This window comes from Zingiber officinale, chromosome 8A, assembly GCF_018446385.1.
Source record: "Zingiber officinale cultivar Zhangliang chromosome 8A, Zo_v1.1, whole genome shotgun sequence".
NCBI classification, from domain to species: domain Eukaryota; kingdom Viridiplantae; phylum Streptophyta; class Magnoliopsida; order Zingiberales; family Zingiberaceae; genus Zingiber; species Zingiber officinale.
Genome location: NC_056000.1, coordinates 13369304 through 13391681, shown reverse-complemented (window position 1 = coordinate 13391681; position 22378 = coordinate 13369304). Strand labels below are relative to the sequence as shown.

The window sequence follows — 22378 nt, the reverse complement described above, 5'->3', positions numbered from 1 at the left end:
CTGTCAACGCGTTATTGACTTTGGCGTCCGCGCAGAGCAATCAGCGAGTCAAGAAAGAGAAAGAAGAGAGAGAGAGAGAGAGAGGAGAGAGATCGGCTTTCGTCCAACCCAATTCCCATTCCGTCAAAACCCTCAGCTTTTGCTCCTCCGCTCGGCGATCTCGCTTCCTGTCATCGTGCACCGACGACGCGCCTTCGCTGGACTGTGTTTGGACTCCTAGGTTCAGCTCGGTCTCTTTCCTTTTGCCCGGTCGTTCTGTTTCAATGTCTCGATATGCCTCGCTTGTTTCGGTGTTGTACGGATTTCATATGATCAGACGCGTGGATTACGCTCGTTCTGTGTGTATCTTCCATTCTTTATATTGTTCTTGATGACAAGATGTGATTACTCGTTGTCTTTATTTAGTGATTCGCCGTGAGGATTCTTTTGGTGTAGTTCGATTGGTTTTTGCATCTTTGTGGTTCTCATTTGGTCGGTAGTGTATTCGGTGTTGGATCCTTGGCTGCTTAGCTGATTAATTGGGTATCTATAGGATGACATTTTCCAACACTTCCATAGGATTCGTTGTTGAATCCCTTGATTTGTTCGTTCGTTCATTTTATTTGGTCGTTTTGATTTGATTGTGTCGTTGGCTCCTCTTATGCTGAAGTGCTGTTTTTATTGCTTATGAGAAAGGGGGGCATTTTACCTGACAAATGATTACACTTGGGGTGTCGGGTCAGAATATCCAGTTCGGAGTTCTATTCTTTTTTGATTCAGGATTACGCGATACAAAAAATTATAATCCACATGATAGTTTTGTGCTATTGATTGCCAGCGACATCTTATCTGACGTTCTGGTTCATATTCTCAGACATTTCGTTAAATTGGAGACAAGATCAATCTGTTTTATGACTTATCTGAATCTGCATTACATTGCCCTTAAACTGCATGTATTGTAATGTCAAGTGTTTTTCTGTATTTTGTCTCTGTTTTAAAGTAGGTTCAAATTGAGGTATGGCTCTTGAACCACATCACAACCAGGCTCACTTCTAAAGTTCATACTATTTCCTTGGTTTCAGGATCATTACCATTAGGACCACTAGTTGCACATGGTTTGAGATAAATATGTAATATCAAAATCATCTGTTTCCTATGTGATACTATTCTTGTTGCAAGAAATGTGGTGAAGAAATTGTTTTCTCCATGTTTTTTGTTTCGTCTACTTTCAGCTTGTTACTTCCTTTGCTCTTATTTCTTTTCATTTCTTCCTTTTGTGACTTTCAAATTGAGTAGTCACTCAAAATTGATTAAGTTGAGTTTATATATTTCATCCTCAACTCGACCAATATGACACAATAGCTTAGAACCATTTGTCCCTGGACAATACCAGCATAGACTGGTTACATGGTGTCATAGTTTGCTGATATTAATATTATTAACTGTGCATTTGAAATAATTTGTGGGTTTTGGTGTTTGACTATTGCAAGTAAATAGTCGTGGAAACAATGGAAAGGTAACCAGATGCATGTATCTGGGAATTATCTTACTTAAATGGGTTACTAGCAATCAACTCACAAATGGATCTGATGCACCAAAGCAGCAAGTTAACAATTGAGAATGTTGAGTCAAAAGGATGCAGGTGTCAGACATGCCATACTCCAATACAAAATTTGGGCTACTATATCTGTGATTATCATACTTTTCTTTCTATAGTTTCATCATACATATCTGGGAATTTATGCATCTCTTTCTAGTTTTATTATTGTTTGGTGATTAAATTGTCTCATGGATATCTAGTCTACTAAGATTTTTTTTTTCCTTCAATAATCTCTTGCAGGAAAGTTGCTGTGATTGAAATTGTGAGAGTAATGTCTTCGGCATCTAAAGCTAAGTTGATAGACAAATTATCTGCAAAGGCAGTCAAAGGACAAGACAAAGTCTCTTTAAAGGCTTCAGCTATTCCTAACCATGGAAACGATGTTCCTTCAAATGTCTATAATCCTGATTCAGGGACATTCCACAATATTGATACAACATCTTCTGGGTCCTTGCTGATGAGCCAAAATAGTGGACGTTTCAGAACCATAGATGAAACTGAGGATCATTCTTTTAGTTCATTTGCTACCACTGGCGAGTTTGATTCAATTTATAACCATAATGGCTACTCTGGCGAAGAGGACCAGAAGGAGAAAACTACTAGCAGTTGTGGACCTCGCATAGAATCTATACTTGGCTGTGACATAGACAAGCGTGAGAAAATTCGGCAGAAAAATGAGAGAAAGCATCAACGACAGAAGGAAAGACGGGCTCAGGACCTGCATGAGCGTTGTAGTAATTATCTCATATCTAGGAAACTAGAGATGCTTGCTCAAAAAATTATAGTAATGGGGTTCTCTTCTGCAGAGGCGACAATGGCTCTTATACAAAATGAAGGACGGGTTGAAGAGTCCATTGCTTGGCTACTTGAACTGAGTGAAGAAAGCAGGCACCATACTGCAGCCAATGTGGATAGTTCCAACAGTCCGAAAATAGACATCACTCCTGAGCTTGCAAAGATATCAGAGATGGAGTTGAAGTTTAAATGCACGAGGCAGGAAGTTGAAAGGGCTGTGGTTGCATGTGAGGGTGACTTAAAGAAGGCTGAAGAGACATTAACGGCAGATAAACAAGAAGTTAAAGCTGCTTCATCAAAATTGGAAGAGGCAGATGACTCTGTCTCAGTAAATGATTTTGATAATAAGATGGCAATGCCTGTCCAGACTGCCTTGTCAATACCTAAGCAAAATAGATTACTTCCCGATGGCACCTCACAACTTAGAGATGAACGAGATTTAAACTATAACAAAACCGTGACAATGGAGGCAGTGAAATCCACTAATAAGAATTTGCATTCCTTGAGAAGGATACTGCCTAAGCCTGATTGGGGAAGGCCCCAAGTTGTTCCGCCCATTGATCAAAGGTGGTCAATTGCTAGCACTGCTCCATCTGTCTCCTGCCCTTGGTCATCCTCTTTGCAGGTTGCTGTTCCTCTAACCAACCGATTTGCAATGACAAGTAATGAACCAAAGCCTACCTTGCCAACAATAACATTGAGGGATCCTGTCATGGTAATGCCGAAGCTCCAGTCTAGTCATACCAAACAAGATCCTGCATCAGCAATCCGGAACATTAGTGCAACTCCACCAGCTTCCACAAGATGGTACCCAAACAAAGTATCTAGCATGGAGATGATGTTGGAAAATGGAGGCCTAGGACCTAGCTCGCCCTACTTGGGTTTGCATGGCTCTAGTGCCCAACAATTTGTAGACCATAATAATTTCCTATCTGGGTCTCGCATGGCGGAGTCCTTTGTGAGTAACTGGGATGCTGGTCCATTCAATTTTCCAAGTTCATCAGCATCATCACTCATGGTGCCTTCTTCCCTTGGTCTCTTTACTGGCTCACCTTCTGGGCTATCTTCTACATCTTCAGTTAACTGGAGTTCGGATGGATCAACACTATGTGATTATACTTCTATAGATTGGAGCATGGATACAGCCGTTCTGAAGCCATCCATCAAGAACACTAACTTGTCTTTGACATGGTCTACTATGTTCATGGGCGGCAAAGCGCCGAGGCCTGCTATGAACTCAGCTGATGGTGCCTACATTGCTGGGTTGCAGGATGGTAGTCTGGTGCACGAAGACTCCATGAACTTGTCTGGCTCTCATGATTGGTCTTCCCCTTTTGCAGGGAACGACCTACTTAGCGTACTTAGGCGCTATTTCACTAACTCTTCGATCTAAGAAACTTGTAAGATGCAAAAAAGGAGAAAGTATAAAGAAGAAAAAAAGAAATGGATTTATTGTTGTTTGATCCTCTGTATTGAAATTTTATACCTTGACTCCTCTTTACTATATGAACAAATATGCATCCACACGGTGCATTGCAATGTTCTTGATCACTGCATTTCTACAAAGCAAAGGTGGTTTCGCTCATCCGAATCGTCAGCCTTCAACAAAATGAAAGGATATAAATTACGATATCGAACCGTCTTAGATGATATTTAATTCTCAGGGAATAACATAATTCTGACATTGGAGAACCATCTCGGAGGCTCGATCATTGCATTGCTAGGTTGTTTATATAGTGCACATATATGATTAGTTGCAACAAATAATGAATTGCACTGGTCTGAGAATGGCAGGTGAGAGATGAGCTGAAAACTCTAATGATTTGATATGGTCAAATACATAAAAATAGTCAAGGTCAAGTCAATTCAGTTAAATAATTGTGTGCATCCCATAGTTTGAGGTTGGATTAACTTCACACGACACCAAATAGTCAAAATGCACTAAGAATTTGAAAATAATAATAATAATTTAAAATAAAAAATAAAAATATTCAAAATTGGGGCATCTAAGAGTGGTACAACTTGCACTTGGAAGAGGATATCAAGTTCAATTTGATGTTAATTCATGAAAAAAAGGCTTAGAAACTAATTTTATTTTTCCAAATGCACGAGCAATAAATGGCATGAGACTGCTGGTCAAGCAAATTTTTTTTTTCCTAGTTGTCTCTCCCAATTTTTTTTTTTTTTTTTAGTATTTGTTTAATTCTTAACAATTTCACTTTTACAATTTGCATGAACAACGTAGGGAAAAAAACCCAATTCACACGAAGAGGGGTTGATCAATCTTATAGTAGAGTTATCACAAACTACTATAAAAACTTAACAATAATTGAAACCCAAATTCCGAAAACCAAAAACTGGCAAAAGCCTATTTTTTTTATTTATTTAAATAGTCAATACCATATCCATTATAACTAGGCATATACGAAAATGCAAGCAGGCACCTAATAAATTTCTATAACAGGTTAGGTGCACCTAAACGATTCAAGAGTCCATACTTCGTAAGCAGTTAATCAATAACCTACATGCATGATGCAACTTGAAGGGCCAAATACTGACAAACAATATTGTTTTGAGATTCATGCGTCGAAGAATTAGTCTAATAATTCACTTGGTAGTACCAAGCTTAAAATTGAAAGATATTCTTGTAAAAATTAACTCAACATCAATCCATCAACAATAGGAAGTAGGAACCAACAATTTACTCTTTAAAAAACTAGAATAAATTCGACAAACAAAACAAAATAATTAATTGGCGTTTTTTCAGCAACCGAACTCAGCTGTTCATGAAGGAAAAATAGATGCCATACGAAGGAAAAGAGACTCAATAAATATTCCATTTTTGTCATGTTGCCATTTTAGGCAAAACTTTCCGCGTTTCATAAGACAATCACGCGGATCCTCCATGTGCAAAGCAATTGCTCCAAAAAAAAAAAATTTGATTAAGAAGCTCAAAATTTGACACGTAAGCGTATTTATTTTTAATCCTCGCTCGCTAATCGTTATGATTTCATCAAATCTAACTGCAACTAAAATATCGTTAAATTTATTTTGTTTCATAGTTTTTTGCCTTTTTTTTCATCCACTCCGCAACGACACCAGTGTTTTTGTCTTTTTTTTTTTTTTTTTTTTTTTAAGAAAAGCAGACTAACAAACAAACAATCGGTAACGAGAATGCCGGTTTCGCACGCGTCGACTCCACACTAACGTGTACGGATCGATGGCGTCCACGTGGTCCTAGTACCTGAGCACTGGCGGCTTGTCTCGACACGTACCCTGCGTTCTCTAGCGCGGCAGCACGTGCACGCCCCAGATATTTTTTGGACCACGGAAAAGATATTTTGGAGTGGCTCCTGCTTGCTCCGCGTGTCCTCCACTTTCCCTGATCTCAAAGCACGACGCCGGTTAAACTGACCATACTGATGCGGGCACGCGTCCCGCCAGTGCCGGAAGCAACGCGTGTCGCTTCATCCACACGTCAAAGGTCGATGGGTGGCACCCGGTGTTGTCTGACCGACACGCGTCCAGACGTCGCATTCGGGCGTTAATCCGGTCGAACCTGGTTTTGTTTCCGAACCGGGATGAACGGGCGAACTAGTTTCTCGGTAGAGCGCAAAATCAAGGGAATTTAACTCGATTTAAAATTTTGGAAAGATTCTGGACCGGTCAGGGCGCAGGATTTTGCCTAATCCACTCGGTTTGTGAATGATAATGCGATCTATATAAACCAAATTAGCCCACTCGGTCTGGTTGAAGGCCTGAACGCCAAGTCGCCAACCGACCTAATCCAAACCTAAATCTGTGCGCTCTACTCTGTTTCTCCGCAGCCATTTTGATCTAATTTGCTTTGCTTTTAGTGATGGGCATTCGATTCATTTCGATACGTTGCAGGTAAGAGAAATTTGTGCAGCGGGGCAGTTGGATATGTTGGAGGAGAGAGATCGATGGAGAGGCGTAGAAAGACTCAAAACTGCAATTCTTTCTCGAGCTCAGACCCCTCGACGCCGACCTTCGGCTCCGCCGCCGCCTCTCCGAGCATTGCCAGCGACGCGAACTCGGGAATCCTGAACGAGACGGTGCTGGTGCTGGTGTTCCGCAGCATCAATTGGGACCCGCACGTCATCTGCGTGGCTGCCTGCGTGAGCCGGCGTCTCCGGGCGGTGGCCAGCCGGGTGCTCTTCCGGGAGCTCTGCATCTCGCGCGCCCCGCGCATGGTGACCGCGCTTACCGCAGGCGGCGCTGCCCCTGGCGGCCGCCTCGGCGGGGGGTGGCACTCCCTCGCCAAGCTCCTCTTTTTCTGTTGCGGGTTCGCCGCTCCCACCCGCTTCTTCGCCCTCGACCGCCCCACGCCGGGCCACTTCATCGCCATCTCGCGGTTCTCCAAGACGTCGGGGCGGTCCTTCCTGGTGCGCCGCTGCTGGGGCGACCTGCTTTTCGTCAGCGACCCCTGCGAGCACCCGGAGGTCGGCGGCGTCGGGGAAGATCTCCTGGGGGCCTACCGAGGGGTGTTCCGGGGGTTCATGAAGTCGAAGACCCGAGCGTGGCTGATTGGGAAGAAGCAGGAGCTGGAGAGCCGCGTGCGGTGCCCCTATTGCGGCGCACGGGTTTGGAGCATGATGGCGGCCGGACTGGTGCCGAAGACAGCGTCGAGGAGGCTCGGGTCTCACGAAGGGAGATTGGACTACTTTGTGTGCGTCAACGGCCACCTTCACGGATTTTGCTGGTTGGCGCATTTGTCGACTGATGAAGAAGGAAACAACGACGAAGAGGGCGGCGGCGGCGGCGGCGGTGGCGGCGACGACGACGAAGCAGTTGATAGAGATGAAGAGTTCGTTGAGGATGACGATTACGACGGGAATGTAGCGCTTTGAGTATATTTGCTGAGTTCCTCCCTGTGGTGCTCTGTTGCTTCTCCTACCTTTCTCGATCGAGTGAATTGAATGAGAACTTAGATTGATGGCGAATTTTGTCTTCATGTTTGATCTCATCTGCGTTGGCAGTAGATATATCGTTTGTCTTTGGAATGCGATGCCACCGATAAAGGGACTCGATCAAGATTGAAGTCTCACTGTGTGATATCATGAAAACACTAGTTCCCTCCTCCCTCTTGTTGGCCTAAGAATCGTCCTTTTTACCACACGAAAAGGGAAAACACTGGTTACTTGTTGCGTCGGAGGCATTAAATATCTGATTTTTTTTTTTAAAAAAAACGCTAGTTATGCCTACCAGTGGAATGACTTAATAGAGTTACAGGTCAGAGATCATATCCCCAACTGTAGGGTTGGCTCCACACGGCAGTAGATAAGCTTGCTGTCGATTGTGCGGAAGCTGCCAACTAACCTTTCTGGCACCCTTCGCATCTATGGATGCGTCCATAAATATATTTGAGCTTCATAGAAAAACTTAACTTTTAAGTTACCCCCAACTCAACACGATAATATTTTTAAACATCATTTACACTTCTATTTTTCAAACATCTGATTTGAGGTCTTCACATGTAAATATTTATGGATTTAAAAAACTATATCTCTTGATACGAGATCTTCGATATATCTTAAAGTTACGATATTTAAAATGGATAATATATTTTAAAAAGAGCTTAATTTAAAGCGCATAAAATTATATCATTGTAGAGATGCATAAAATTATATCATTGTAAATATAAGTGAATATCTTTTAGGCACAATAAATGATATTGAAATCATGGTTTAAATCAAATATTATGTGGGATAATCTTGAACAAAATTATAGGGAGGTCCGGAATAGGTTAAGATGATCAGATGTCCGCGGGGAAGGCCCAAAGCGAGTCAGGGTGATTGATGCTCATGGGAAGACCTGGAGTGGTCAAATAAAGACTGACCAGACACGGATGCTCGTAAGAGAAGCCCAGAACAGGTCAAGATCACCGGATATGGATGTTTGTGGGAAATGCCCGGGGCAGATCAGGGTAACTGAATGATCGCAGGGAAGGTCCGGGGCAGGTCAGATGTTAGAGTAATTAAATGCTCGCGGGGAAACCCAGAGCATGTTAGGATAATCAAATACGAATGCTTACTAGAATGGTCGGAGCAGAATGCTCGCAGGGAATGCCCAGAGCGGATCAGGGTGATCAGATGTTCGCGGAGAGACTCAGAGCAATCTGGTCAAGAATGACCAGACACGGATGCTCGCAAGGAGACCCAGAGTATGTCAAGATGACCGGATGTGGATGCAAGGCCCGAGACAAGTCAAGATAACTGAATGCTCACAAGAAAGGTTCAGAACAAGTCAGGGTAACCGAATACTCATGAGAAGTTCCAAAGCAGATTAGGTTGATTGAATGTGGATGCTTGCGGGGAAGCCCAAAGCAGGTTAATAGTAAATCGGATGTTCGTGGAGAAAGCTTAGACCATGAAAGTAATTATGATCCTTTGTTTGAAGGAAAGATTGTTGGGATACAATCAAAGTCCCACATTAGAAAGATTTAGAAAAGATCATGGATTTCAAAGAATATAAAATATCTTCATTGACATAAGACCTTTTAGATATAGCCTAAGAGTAAAAACATAAGAGCTTAGATCTAAAGTGAATAATGTAATATTATTATGAAGATATATAAACATTATTTGAGCACACTAATGTGTTTACATTGAGAGAAAATAACCATATCATTACCTCCCATTCATTTCTCTTTCACCGCCTATTCTATACCTCATATACCACTTATAGTTATAATTTGAGAGCCAAATGGAAATTCTGATAAATTAATCAATCATTAAGTTACCGTAGGTGAAGATTTGAATCCCAGTGTTCTGGTCGGTGTAGATTTGCGTGGCCATCAACATCTCGTAGTGGAGATTAATGAAGAGTTGATACAGTCATAACACGAAATGTAAATATACAAATGTAAATTGTGATCTAAATGATCTGTTTTTTACTATTCTTTTCGTCTGATTTTGTAGATCTTTAATTTGATGATCTTTAATAAAAATTTATAAATCGAATTACAGAGTATAAAGTTTAATTATGAGACAATATATTTATGACCTATAAAGGAATGTTTTACCAAAATAGTGAATGATTACCTAATATCTTTTTCTAAATGGTATAGAATAAAGACAGATACATAAATCAGAGTTTGGGTGGACTTTAACTTAATGTAATAGTCCTTACTCTAAAGAAGAGTTTTGTATACCGTCCTATTTTATTTTAGGAAAGGCTATTTTCAAAACTCTAAATCAGTAAACTCAAGATCATACAATAATAATTTTATTGTTAGCCAAAACTCTCCATCATATTATTATAAAATAAAATAAATTATGTATGTAATAAAAAAAATTATTACATTATCCTCTTCAACAAAACAACTATAAGCATGAAAAAACAAAGAATGACAATCTTATTTTTTTTTTTCCGATGATCTCAACTAGCTCCGACGACAAGACAAGGTAAAATAAGTGTTGCTCTCGTTGAAAAAGAAGGACCCCGGTTGCTATTGCCTATTAGTCGTGCTAGAAAATAATAAAAGGAAGGGAAGGAGGGTTGTTGCTCTTGAGAAGAGGAACTGTTGAAGATGGTTCATATTTGGTTGACACAGGGCACGACCGTGTTGGGAGACATGATCAAGCCATGTCAACCACTGTGGGTTTGATGAGTGCACATAAGAAGTCAATTACATGGTTGTATTACAAGACACGGCTAGGTCGTGCCTAAATCAATCATGATTTAAATCAACATATTTCCTTATTCATGCTTATCCGTTAAATTTTGTTAGACCTAAATCAACACTTTTGTTTGATGATTCAATTTGTTTATTTATTTATTTTGTAAAAAAAATTAATACTTGATAAAATTTATATAAATAATAATAATTTAAAAAATTAGGGTGGGTTATATATAGACTGACCTAATGTGGCTCCGTCTCCAGTATAGAAGATTTAGGTATTGGCTTATTTTTTTTCTAAGGTTGTTGAAAGGAGAGCCTTTAGGTTAGTAAATGAAATCGAAGATGTTTAGCCTTTGAGATATGATTGTACTTGAGAGGTGTAGCCAAAACAACTAGCTGTCAATTTTTTTCCCCTTATCTATAAAACCTTTGCAAATTTCTATTTTATTGCTGACTTTATAATTTTCTGGAAATGTACATCAAATGGTGCAAATTACTCATTACCTTAACTGTACTATTCCCTTCAGTGCCTATATCTAAATATTTAGTCATGAAATAATAATAATAATGCTAAGGTGCTTAATGCAAACCAAATTTTTGGGTGTCTATCAATGTCATATAGGTGAAAGTTTGTAAGTTCAGTAGAATTTTATCGAGTTTTTGATAGGTAGTAAGGTTGGCAAGGTCATTGCTCGATACAAGTCTCAATAAGCCCCATTCATGTTTATTGATCATAGTGTCTTGTAAATTTTGTTTTTTCTTATCATCTCATCCCAAAAATCACTTGGAAGTTAAAAATATGAAAACATGTTCTTGCCAAGGGTATAATTTTCTTGTTTCACCTTTTCGAATTTCTGTTTTAACTTTATATAGATATTTAGTCCTAAACTAGTTGTCAATTTTGTGGTTCTTTAATTCTTCTGTGTTCGAGATGTTTGTCAATATCATAGTTTTCTTGGCATGTCCATGGATCTCAACGTTCATGCTTGGCTCATGCTACTGCACAAACTTTTAAGTAAAAGAAAAGATCACAAGTGATTCTCAATTACTAATCAATAAGTGATTAACAGATATCACAAGTGATTCTCAATAAGGAAAGAACAACTAAGATTATAACTTTCAAGTAAAAGAAAAGTTCTTCCATAATCCTCAATTACTTGAGGAAAAGGCTGCTATGGATTTAGGGTTTTTGGTTTTGGGATGAATTCACTAAATGAAACGACATCTAAATAGTGTAGGGGGCCAGGATAAAACCAGGTGAAGGGGATCAGGGGATCTGAACTCAGGAAAAGGAAACACAACCAATGGAAAAGATAACAATTTTCGCCATAAAGAGTGTCTACAATTTTGCATGCTTCCCAGTTTATTTCATTCCAACTGTCTTTCATGGTAAATAGCCTTAGCTATTGGAGTAATTGCATTTGCTAAAAATGGAACGTTAATGAGGATCCTGAGCATAATTTGTATTTAAAGTTTTTTCAAGTGTGGAACATATGCTGGAAATGCATACTTTCTATAATAAAATTCAAGACACTATCAACTGTTATATAATTCTTTATATACATCGAACATGTATAGTACCTGCTCTACATTCCTTATGTTCTGAATCGAATTATATTCACCATGCAATTCCAACTCCTTTTCATTTTATTGTTTGTTTTGAGCAGTTGTATCTGCATTGCCGGAGCGGCTTCAATCACGAAAACGATCGTCGTCGATCAGAATTGGTCTGGAAATTTCACCACTATTCAGGCTGCTGTTAATTCAATACCTGATGGCAATCAACAATGGATTCAAATTTTTGTCAAGCGAGGAGTATACAGGTGTTCTCTCTATTTTTTTTTTTTTCTGAAAGAGAAGCTTACGCATGCGTCTGAAGTTGTACCATAGCAACAATTGGTATTACTTCATTGTTGATATATTCTTGTAGGGAGAAGGTTAACATACCAATGTCGAAGTCATTTATTGTGCTCCAAGGTGAAGGTCCTACCAAGACTAGCATCGAGTGGGATGATAGTGGCGATACCATGAATTGTGCAACCTTCATTGTCAATGCCAATGATTTTATTGCTCGAGATATTGCATTTGTTGTGAGAACTCTGCATCAACCTCTCTAATAAAACACATTCATGCTAACTAAACATAAGAATACGGATCACATAAACCAAAAGGACTTTTTATACTTTTTTATAGACATTAAGTTATTATCCATTGCGCTGAATTTCCACAAATCTCTTCACTTTTTATACAGAATTCATTCAAACAACCAAGTGGTGGACCATATGTAGTGGCAGAGGCAGCTCTAGTAGGGGGAGATAGGAACTCCTTCTATAGGTGTTCTTTCCTTGGCTATCAAGACACCTTGTGTGACTACCACGGTCGACACTTTTACGAAGAATGTTGGATCGAAGGCGCTATCGACTTCATTTTTGGCTTTGCACAATCTATGTACCTGGTATTTTTCGAAACATTTGTGGTCAAGCTGCTCGAACCTACATTATTCGATACTGATTGCTGTCGTGTATGCAGAATTGTGTCTTGAATTCTGTTGGACAAGGTTGGTTGATCGCAAATGCTAAGGTGAACGAAAGCTTCGCAAGTGGGTTTGTGTTCAAGTACTGCACCATTCGAGCCTCAACCAAGACTTACCTTGGAAGACCATGGAACAATTGGTCCACTGTCGTTTTCTACAATACATTTATGCCGAGCAATATTGAACCTCAAGGTTGGGACACATGGGGCACCTCACCAAATCCGTAAGTTCTTGACTTAAAATTTAATTATATATATTTTTTCACATTTTATTTCCATGAATATGTTTTTTCTTGCCTCCTTAAATTCAATCGCAGGTACCAGACAACCTTTGCAGAAGAAAATTGTCTTGGACCAGGCTCGGATAAGTCAAAGAGAGTGAGTTGGTTGAAGTATCCCTCAAAAGAACAATTGTCAAACTTCATCCAGATCAAATTCATAGGCCCAGATAACTGGTTGTCTCAACGACCATAATGATAAGTTTAGTTTAAATTTCATAGATAATCTTAATTATGTGATTATCAGGTAATTATATAATTTAAATTATAAAAAATAAAATATAGTTTAATATTATTTAGTTTAACGTAGATAATGTAATAAAAATTTATTTATTTGAAGATTTTAATGTGTAATTATATTTAATATCTTACTAAATTACTCTTTTTATTACTAAATTAAATATTTTTTTAACTTTATATATATATATATATATATATATATATATATATATATATATATATAAGTTTAAATCTAACTCTCAGGTAAAAACAAATCAAGCAAAGCTTAAGTCTCTTATTATTTAACTCAGCTAACACCCCTACAAATGAATTCACCTAATTTGACCTGATAAGATGGTAGTTCAGGCTAGGCAAAGGACTAGGATGGATATTCTTTTATTTTCTTTAGTTTGGTGTGAAAATTAGAATTAAATTGACCGATTTTAATTTGAAAAAGTTAAAATGAAATGAAATTAATTTAGCTTGAAATATTGAAAATAAATAATATTAATTAAATTTATTCTTAAGTTTAACAATAAAATTTATTAGCATTTAGAGTTTGTTAATTAGTAAACGCCACATACAAATAACAATATATTTGATTATTTATTAGTGTCTATTGATTGTCCCATTAAATTCCATTTAAATGAGTAAAATAAAGAGAAAATGAATGCCATTAAATCATACTTTTTATAACACTTCGATCAGTATCTATTGTTTGAATGAGTAAAATCATTGCCAATCCATTTGGATGTACACGATTCTAAAGATCCAAGAAGATCCCTTAAAATTGTCCTATGATTTTTTTTTAAAAAAAATGTAATTTTAAAAACAATTTATCCTTTTACAATCAATAAATATTAATTAATTTCCTCTCAATTTAGAGAGATAAGATAGGAGTAATGATTAAAATAATTTTTTTGGTAGAAAAGTACAATACTTTCTATTATTAAATCCATTTAAAGATTTAAGTAGCTGGCCTGCCATCAATCGAGCACATAATTGCGGTGTGGAAACCAGCTTAGCAGACGAATTCAACATAGTGCACCAACCAGGCATGCTCGTGGATGTTGGATTCTAGTCCCAGACTGGTATCCTTCCTTCCACTGCAAGTATTTGCACTTTTAGTAACATGGTAAAGCTTGGCTTCTGATCTGCTGCCAGCTGATCTGGGGCCCCATCCATGGTGAGTACTAATTAAGGGAGCGTTGCGTTTGAATGCTTAGTATTGTTGAACAGAAATAATTATTCTTAAAAATATATTTAATTAGTTGAATAATGAGAAAAGAAAATGATAGAGAAATTATGATGAGAAAATGAGGAGAAAAAAAATTGATATGAAAGAAAAATATGATGAGAGAGAAAGTACAATAAAAGAAAAAAAAATGATATAATAGAAAAAATAAATAAATACATAAAAAATATTTTTGTTTAAAATAATTTAAATGATATATAAAGTTTTATATATGATAAAATCTAAGATCAAAAGTGAGTTTCATGAACTAAAATTTTTAGATTTCAATTTTAAAACTTATTCTCGTTTCCATCAACCAAAAGTTTAAAAATGAATTTAATTCTCTATTCCCATACGGTCATAGCGGGTATCAAACGCCAGATAAGAGGTTGCAATTAGCAAATAATGTCGGTCGTCGTGGCAAATTGCAATGGCACAGACCACAGAGAGTCCTTTTTTAGCACTCTGTTTTTGATTACTAATCAATAGTCCAGATCCTGTGGAAGGCTCTGTCGTAGGGCTCCAACTAGGACTAGGACTAGGCTAGGTTAGGCTCATGTGACCTCCCCTAGCTCGACAATGACAAACGCCAAACGCCAAATGATATAGAATAATTCATTTCCTCAGGATAAATGTCTACTAATTGAAGTGCATCATTAATGCTCCGAGAATACATTAATTGACTTGGATCATGCCATCTATAACATCAATAACATGACAAGTATTAAAGGGTGGAGATTTAAAGCCCTCTTCGCATTGCATTTATTATTGGAAAAGTGCTATGTTTTTTTTTTCTTCTCCTTGTACACAAATCAATCCCACAAACAAACGACCACCATGCATGACATCCTAACCAAGGTTAATTAGCTGCGAGGCCGCAGCAAACAGCTTCATGGCTGCTCTACGTGCCTCTTTATTAGCACACTTGAATGGCTGCAATATGCGCCGTTGGACACATGAGAAATCGTAGTTGCAGTTTTTTGCAGATGCTGCCTTGGGAAGTTGTAATGCTCCACTGGAGAGCACTTATTCCTTGATCTGTTCTTCCTCCTCGGTGCAGAAGTAGAGCGTGGAATGAAAACTCCTGTTCCTTTGCTCATCTCCCTTCTGTAAGCCACCTGATCGTAGCCATGGGATGATGGTGGCATCATGATCTGGGGCATGTAAGGAAGCTCCTGTGGCCCACAACACAATTATGTTAAAAAAGAAAAAGAAAGAAATTAACGAGGGAGATAAATTGGATTTCTTTGGCCTGGTTATATAGTGGTGACTGGGTCCATTGTGACAGTATGATTCAAATCTGGAGTCAATACTTTACTGACGCTTTAAAAAAGAAGGGACGCGAATCTCAGTAGTGCTACTTTGCGGAAGAGAAAATTGGAAGAATCATTCATCCAACTTGTGCAAACTGTACGTACGTCTAAATGGCTGGCTCTTAAGCAATTAGAAGGACAAAGAGATAGAAAACAGTGTGAATTTCAGAATTCATGAATACTGAAGACATGTCGAGAAAAAATTAACCAACCCGAAGTGGAAGAGGAGGACACTGCATGTGTACTGGGAGTTGTTCCTCATCATCCATAACCAGCAGCGCTAGTTGCCTGCTTAGATCTGCGAAGAACACATCTTCTTCTGCTTCCATCTCTGAAGGATCTGCGAGTGGAAGAAGCTCCATGTACGTTCAGGCTAATTGACGTGCTGCTTCTTTGGCTGCTCGATCTCTATGGGATTTAATGAGCTTGTGGACATGAGGAGCATGTGGCTTAGGCCTTAGGGGGCCCTGTGGGACAATTCCTAGGGGTATAAAAAAGGGGAATGGAACAATAACTAATATTTGTCTGTCACCTTTGCTGGTTTGGCTTCATAATGGCAATGCATATGTGGATGAGTTTCAGATTCTCGAGCTCGAATCATGTTATCGCACTGATTCCATTCGGATAGAGTTGAGTTTTGCGATGCAACGATCCACTTAGTGATCTATCGTAATTTAATTGTCGATTACCTATTGAACTTTGGAAAAAATATAGAGAACGATCATCCAAAATGATACATAACTAATTGGTGATCAAAAGCTCGATCTAATTATAAGTGTCTTTATTACATTAGAATCTCATGCTAGGCCTAACTCATGCCGGGCAAGACTCACTGGTTGTTACATACTCGATCGAGTTTGGTTGACGCCCAACTTGATGATACCTCCATGCCAGCTAGTTTATTTGGTAAATTGTAAGGATGCAACTTCAATGCAACTCTTAGATGTCAACTTCAGCTACTTCAAAATTATTGACCCAATCAAGGGCTTTCAGGTATGTTTTATAAGAGGAGAGTGTACTACTTCTTATTTAGGTCTCAAGGGCTTATTAATTGATGGCATATTTTATTTTATTTTATATCTGCAATTTACCTCTCGTATGCAAGTTTTTTTAAAAGCTATCTTTGTTCTTTTTTTTATGTTACAAGAAGACAAGACGGATCTCAATCACATCCGTCCAACCGAATGAATCTTAGACGGCCGGATAATTATCCTTTGAGGTGGTGCGGTGTTGAAACATATGATATTGTCATATTAAATTATGGAGTCAAAATTCGACGAGTATGTCTTCTTTTATGTCTTGACCACTACACCAATGATTAATAATCACTCGTAATTTACTTCGGCCTAAGAATAAATTGATGAAAGCTCTGGACAAAATGCCACATTAGATAGCCGGACAATTGTCATCCATTGGTCCACTCAACTGATAGACATGATCCTTACTCCTTAAAAAGTTAAAATCCACCTGCCCTTGTGCGTAAAAAAAAATGCTGCTTGGAAGCTTACGGGGACAGAGCGCGTAGTGGCATGCTCGCGCTCATGACTCTGATATAATTAATCAATGTTCTATACTTACCTCCCAGGGCTTTTGTTACATCCATCTTCTGATCATTTCAACACTTGTTTTTTTTCCGTATCTTTTTGTCGAAAATGAAAGATTTATTTCTAATAGAACTAAGTTTGAACTAATTAAGACGCACTAACTAAGAATATTAGTTTAAATGAAAATTATATATATGTTGCTTGATCTTTACCCAAAATCATACGAATCATAGGAATACATTAATTAATTATAGTTATTCTAATTAACGCTAATATTCAACTCCAATTCCGGTGCATGCTCAGCTGGCGATCGACAACCATTGAATAGGGTACCAGCTGGCAAGGCTTCCTCCATGTCAAGTACACTGTGCCATGCATGCTCGTTATATAATTACTTTCGATCCCGTGCGTTCGGAAGCTAAATCGGATGAAGATACCGGTAACAATGGTAATAACATTGATGAAGGAAGAAACCTGTATTCCGGGTGATATGTTCGAAAATTATGGAGACAGAAAGTTGGTTATATAGTTATTATGTTGACGGGATATAGATCATATTCTGATCTATAGGTATAAGAAATGTCAGTGTCGAGTCAAGGAAGAGGTCTTCGGCATTGATCCTTCGACGCTCAAGTCAGTCACCGATATCAAGAAAAAGACGGAACAATTGTAGCACAAGCATAAACCTTGAATAATGTGTATCTCCGTCGGTGTATAGACCCCCTTTATATAATATCCTGGTGGGCGATGTACACGCTTTCTGAGACATGGCACGTTCTCCTATTGGGCGTGGACACGTTCTCCAATTGGTCCTGGACACATGGTCATGGACACGTTCTCCCATTGGTCGCGGACACGTGGCCATGGACACGTTCTTCAATTGGTCGTGGGCACGTTCTCCGATTTATCGGCGTACGATCTGCCTATTGACTATGCCCTATGTTGGCAGTTTTATTTCCCAAAAGGATATCCCGAGATAGGTCAATGATCCTGTTGATCGACCGAGTGAGATAGCCGCTAGGCCTAGTACTCTTCCGCTTGGTCGACCTCGGCTATTCTTCTTTGCGGTGATTGAGTATAGTAGGCTGCCGCCTCCCGATCGGACAAGCGCTCCGGTCTCTTGGTGTTCTACCGCTCCGTACTGAGCGTCTAACAATCTTACCATACTGTTCAGAGCTAGGCGGGTGGTCAGCTCGGCCAAGCCTGTTGCCGATCGGACATGCCAGACCGACCCTTGTGGTCGACTTCTGCTCGACCTCCGTAGGCGAGCCCTTTGACACCTTGACGTTGACCACCTTAACTTTGACCTCCACCTAGGCAGTTGACTCATACCGGGCGGGACCCCTTTATCACTGCATCATCGAGGGAGAGGATCACTGATGGTACTTATAACCCTGCAAACACCACAAACTAAGTATCTGGAAGCGTTAGAACGAGAATCATGGAAGAGGTCCTTGGCGTAGGCCCTCTAACGCTCAAGTCAGAAGAGAGGCCGAGCGGGAAAAAGATGAATGAATAGTAAATGCATGCACGTAAGTAAAACTGTTGTTTAGCGTGTACTTGGCCAATGGAGAGGATCTCTCATTTTATACTACCTTTTGTAACCTCCACAATTATAAGACATCAGAGAAAATGTTGAATGCCAGGGGGTGTCGGGTGAAAGAAAATGTATGATGAACTTCCGTTGGGTAGAGAAAGATTCCGCAGTTTATATATGGCAGAGTGAATATTGGAATATTCTCTGATAAATAGCTGTTATTCTCTTACACGTATTGTGATTCTCTGACAGCATTGTCTCCCTAGGGGTTTGATCAACTAAGAGGCCGACTGGGAACAAGGCTGGGATGGTGCCCAGGAGAAGTGAGTGGATTGAGCTCTGAGGGTCCAACAGGCGTAAAGCCGACCGAGATTAGATCGGGAGTCTAGTTCATGAGAAGTAAGGGGGCTGAGCTCTAGGGGTCCAACTAGTGTAAAGACGACTGGAATTAGATTAAGGGTCTTACCCATGAGAAGTGAGAGGACTGAGCCCTGGGGTTCAATCGGCGTAAAGTCGGCCGGGATTAGATTGAGAGTCTTGCCCATGAGAAGTGAGGGGACTGAGCCTTGAGGGTCCGGCCGACATAAATCAATCCGGGATTAGATTGAGAGTCTTGCCAATGAGAAATGAAGAGGCTGAGCCCTAGGGTCCGACTGACATAAAGCCAATCGGTATTAAATTGGACGTCTTACTCATGATAAGTGAAGGGATTGAGCCCTGGGGTCCGATCGACATAAAGCCGAGAGGGATTGGATTGAGAGTCTTGCCCATGAAAAATGAGGGGATTGAGCCCTAGGGGTCCGACCAGCGTAAAGTCGGTCAAAATTAGATTGGGAGCTTTGCCCATGAGAAGAGAAATGAGGGGGCTGAGCCCTAGGGTCTGATTGGCGTAAAGTTGGTCGGGATTAGATTGGGAGTCTTGCCTATAAGAAGTGAGGGGACTGAGCCCTGGGGTCCGATTGGCGTAAAATCGACCAAGATTAAATTGGGAGTCTTGCCCATGAAAAATTAGGAGATTGAGCCTTGGGGGTCCGACCGGCATAAAGCCGACTAGGATTAGATTGGGAGTCTTGCCCATGAGAAGTGAGGAGACTAAACCCTGGGGTCCGATCAACGTAAAGCCGGCTTGATGTAAAAGAGTGGACTGCATGGATGCATAGTCCTTAACCCTAACTGTCACTTCTTCTTGACTTTTGACTACCACGTCATTTTGACTATCATCTATACCCTATCACTGGGGTCATCTACTATTTCTTGTATCACAATCTTGCTTTTCACATCTAGTTGAAAGAGGTTCATGTCCGACTGACTAGAGCATAGTCCGTTCACTGTCTTGTTATTTAACTGGACAGAGATGCTCGTATGTTGTCGATCGGGGTGGATAGATTACAGACGTTAAAAAGGCAAGAAAAGAACCTCATGATGGCATGCCTCTTCGCCTTTTGTTGTCACCATAACTATCTCTCCATTCCAATACCGTTGTGCATCTATCCGCTTTATATTTCCCTGGTAATACCATCAACATGCAACTTTCTATGACAATCCACCTACCCTTTAATCCAATAGTTCTAGGAGGCGACTCTTCTCCTAATGAGATCGTATAATTTATCTCATGATCATTCTTTTAAAAAGGAGCACCCGACTCCTAATACCTTCCTCTCCTTTATCTTGTTGTGCTTCTTCCTTGCCCTTCGGTGAATCACTCAAGGTAATGGAGTCAGAATCTCATCCCAGAATGCTGATTGAAGAGATCCGATATCTACAGCTAGAGGTGAAACACCGAACTCAATTACTTGTTGAAAAGGAGGAATCCTTAGTGGAGGCGTTGCAAGTCCGGATTCCATTACTCGAACCGGAAGGAACTCAAGGTACATCTATTTGTTGCCCAATCCAAAGTCTGAGCCGAGCTTGCCTTTAAGAAAAAAACCTCTATGGACTTAGCGCAAAGTACTACGGAACTATATGACCTTAAAATGATGCATGCTTTCATGATCTCCTGCATGCCTAGGAAGGCACAGGCTAAGGATTTAACAATACTACAGCAACAACAATACTTGGACCTATGAGTGATTGAGTTGAGCTCCCTACAAGTCGAATTAGAACGAACTAAATCTAAGTTGGCACCTTGCTTGCATACAAATGTTTGAAAATGGGGTGAGCGACCTATTTCTGTTCAAGCTGTCGTTCGACCACACATTCGTACCTAGGGTTAGAGGAGCAGTCCGGCACCCCCATGAGGAAGGACACCAAATGACTAATCCGCCTGATGAATTTTTTGGTTCATGAAAGAATCGCAGGAGAGACACCAGAGGCTACTTTTTCTGGGTTTGATTAATTAGATTATCTTTATATTGTGTGCTTGTTTGATGACATATTGACTTCTATGTTGGTTTATTATCCTTACTTGTCATTCTGTTTACTCTTTCATTCTCTATAGAAAAATGATTAACTCTCGTGTTCGAGTGTTGATCAAATAATGAGGTTGGGGGTGTAGTGTTGAAGGGTTACAATATGCGTGTATTACTAAGCATCATAATAATCATGCTAAGTGTCGGGCAGAGTGACTGTTGAGATAAGAACTGGGCAGAACAACTATAGAGATAAGAGCGGGGCAGAACGACTATAGAGATAAGAGTCGGGCAGAGCGGATGTAGAGATAAGAGCAGAGCGATTGTAGAGATAAGAGTTGGGCAGAGCAGCTGCAGATAAGAGCTGGACAAAGCGATTGTAGAGATAAGAGTCGGGTGGAGTGACTATAAATAAGAGTTTGACAGAGCGGCTATAGAGATAAGAGCTAGACAGAGTGGTTGTAGAGATAAGAGTCTGACAGAGGAGTTGTAGAGATAAGAGCTGGGTAGAGTGACTATAGAGATAAGAGTCGAACAAATTTTAATCCTGGCCCGGAAGTGATAGACGCGATATGTGAGAGCCCTGCTCACTTATAACTCGCCCAGGGGCGAATATCTAGAATCCGACCGGAAGATCATTGGGACATGAGAGCCCTGCTCACTTATAACTCGAGCAAGGGTGAAAGTCTGGAATCCCATATGACAGTCGTTGAGATGTGAGAGTCCTGCTCGCTTATAACTTGCACAGTGGTGAGAGTCTAGAATCCGATTGGATGGTCGTTGGGACGTGAGAGTTTTGCTCACTTATAACTCTCACTGAGGCAAGAGTCTAGAATCTGACTAAACCACCATTGGGATGCGAGAGCCCTGCTCGCTTATAACTCACACAGGTACGAGAGTTTAGAATTCGACCGGATGATCATTAGGACATGATAGCCTTACTTGCTTATAACTCACACAGGGACGAGAATTTGAAATTCGACCAGATGGACGTTGAGATGTAAGAGTCATGTTCGCTTATAACTCACACAGGGGCGAGAGTCTGAAATCCAACTAGAAGGTCGTTGAGACACAGAGTCATGTTCGCTTATAACTCGCATAGGGACAAGAGTTTGGAATTCGACTAGACGGTTATTGAGATGCGAGAGCCCTACTCAATTATAACTCGCACAAGGGCGAGAGTTTGAAATCCGACCATTGGGATGCGAGAATCCTGTTCGCTTATAACTCGCACTGGGATGAGAGCCTGGAATATGTTCATTAGATAATGCTCCTCAACTATCATAAAGATGGGCATAATTCACGCTCCCTAGGCAATTTAGCTTCTCAACTTCGATATTTTGGACACAAGTCC

General features: G+C 39.9%; 3 protein-coding genes and 1 pseudogene across 5 annotated transcripts; 3 read left to right on the top strand and 1 right to left on the bottom strand.

The window, feature by feature from the left end:
• LOC122010530 overlaps window positions 1–22378 on the top strand; it is a 54485-nt pseudogene that overhangs the window by 25421 nt on the left and 6686 nt on the right.
• LOC122012571 lies at window positions 49–3925 on the top strand. Of its 3 annotated transcripts, none has more exons than XM_042569153.1 (2): window positions 49–220; window positions 1820–3925. In XM_042569153.1, the coding sequence occupies exon 2, from the start codon at window positions 1851–1853 to the stop codon at window positions 3765–3767; it is 1917 nt and encodes a 638-aa protein (XP_042425087.1). In that variant the 5' UTR covers window positions 49–220; window positions 1820–1850; the 3' UTR covers window positions 3768–3925. The 3 variants fall into 3 exon arrangements, with proteins under 3 accessions (XP_042425087.1, XP_042425088.1, XP_042425089.1); XM_042569154.1 differs by having other exon boundaries at window positions 49–230; XM_042569155.1 differs by lacking the exon at window positions 49–220 and adding an exon at window positions 239–522.
• On the top strand, window positions 6039–7338 carry LOC122012573 (EID1-like F-box protein 3). The gene is made up of 2 exons (XM_042569157.1): window positions 6039–6175; window positions 6266–7338. The coding sequence occupies exon 2, from the start codon at window positions 6319–6321 to the stop codon at window positions 7243–7245; it is 927 nt and encodes a 308-aa protein (XP_042425091.1). The 5' UTR covers window positions 6039–6175; window positions 6266–6318; the 3' UTR covers window positions 7246–7338.
• Window positions 14926–16103, bottom strand: LOC122012575. The gene is made up of 2 exons (XM_042569159.1): window positions 15808–16103; window positions 14926–15457 (listed from the first exon to the last, which is right to left on the bottom strand). Exons 1-2 carry the CDS (start codon window positions 15955–15957, stop codon window positions 15173–15175), a joined length of 435 nt encoding a protein of 144 aa, XP_042425093.1. The 5' UTR covers window positions 15958–16103; the 3' UTR covers window positions 14926–15172.

What these genes read in the sequence shown, in the direction of transcription:
- LOC122012571 (XM_042569153.1), top strand. Translation starts at nt 1,851, where the DNA reads ATGTCTTCGGCATCTAAAGCTAAGTTGATAGACAAATTATCTGCAAAG.
- LOC122012575 (XM_042569159.1), bottom strand. Translation starts at nt 15,957, where the DNA reads ATGGAGCTTCTTCCACTCGCAGATCCTTCAGAGATGGAAGCAGAAGAA. An exon ending in GTCCTCCTCTTCCACTTCGG is followed by an intron (nt 15,458 to 15,807) that starts GTTGGTTAATTT and finishes TGTGGGCCACAG; the next exon opens with GAGCTTCCTTACATGCCCCA.
- LOC122012573 (XM_042569157.1), top strand. Translation starts at nt 6,319, where the DNA reads ATGGAGAGGCGTAGAAAGACTCAAAACTGCAATTCTTTCTCGAGCTCA.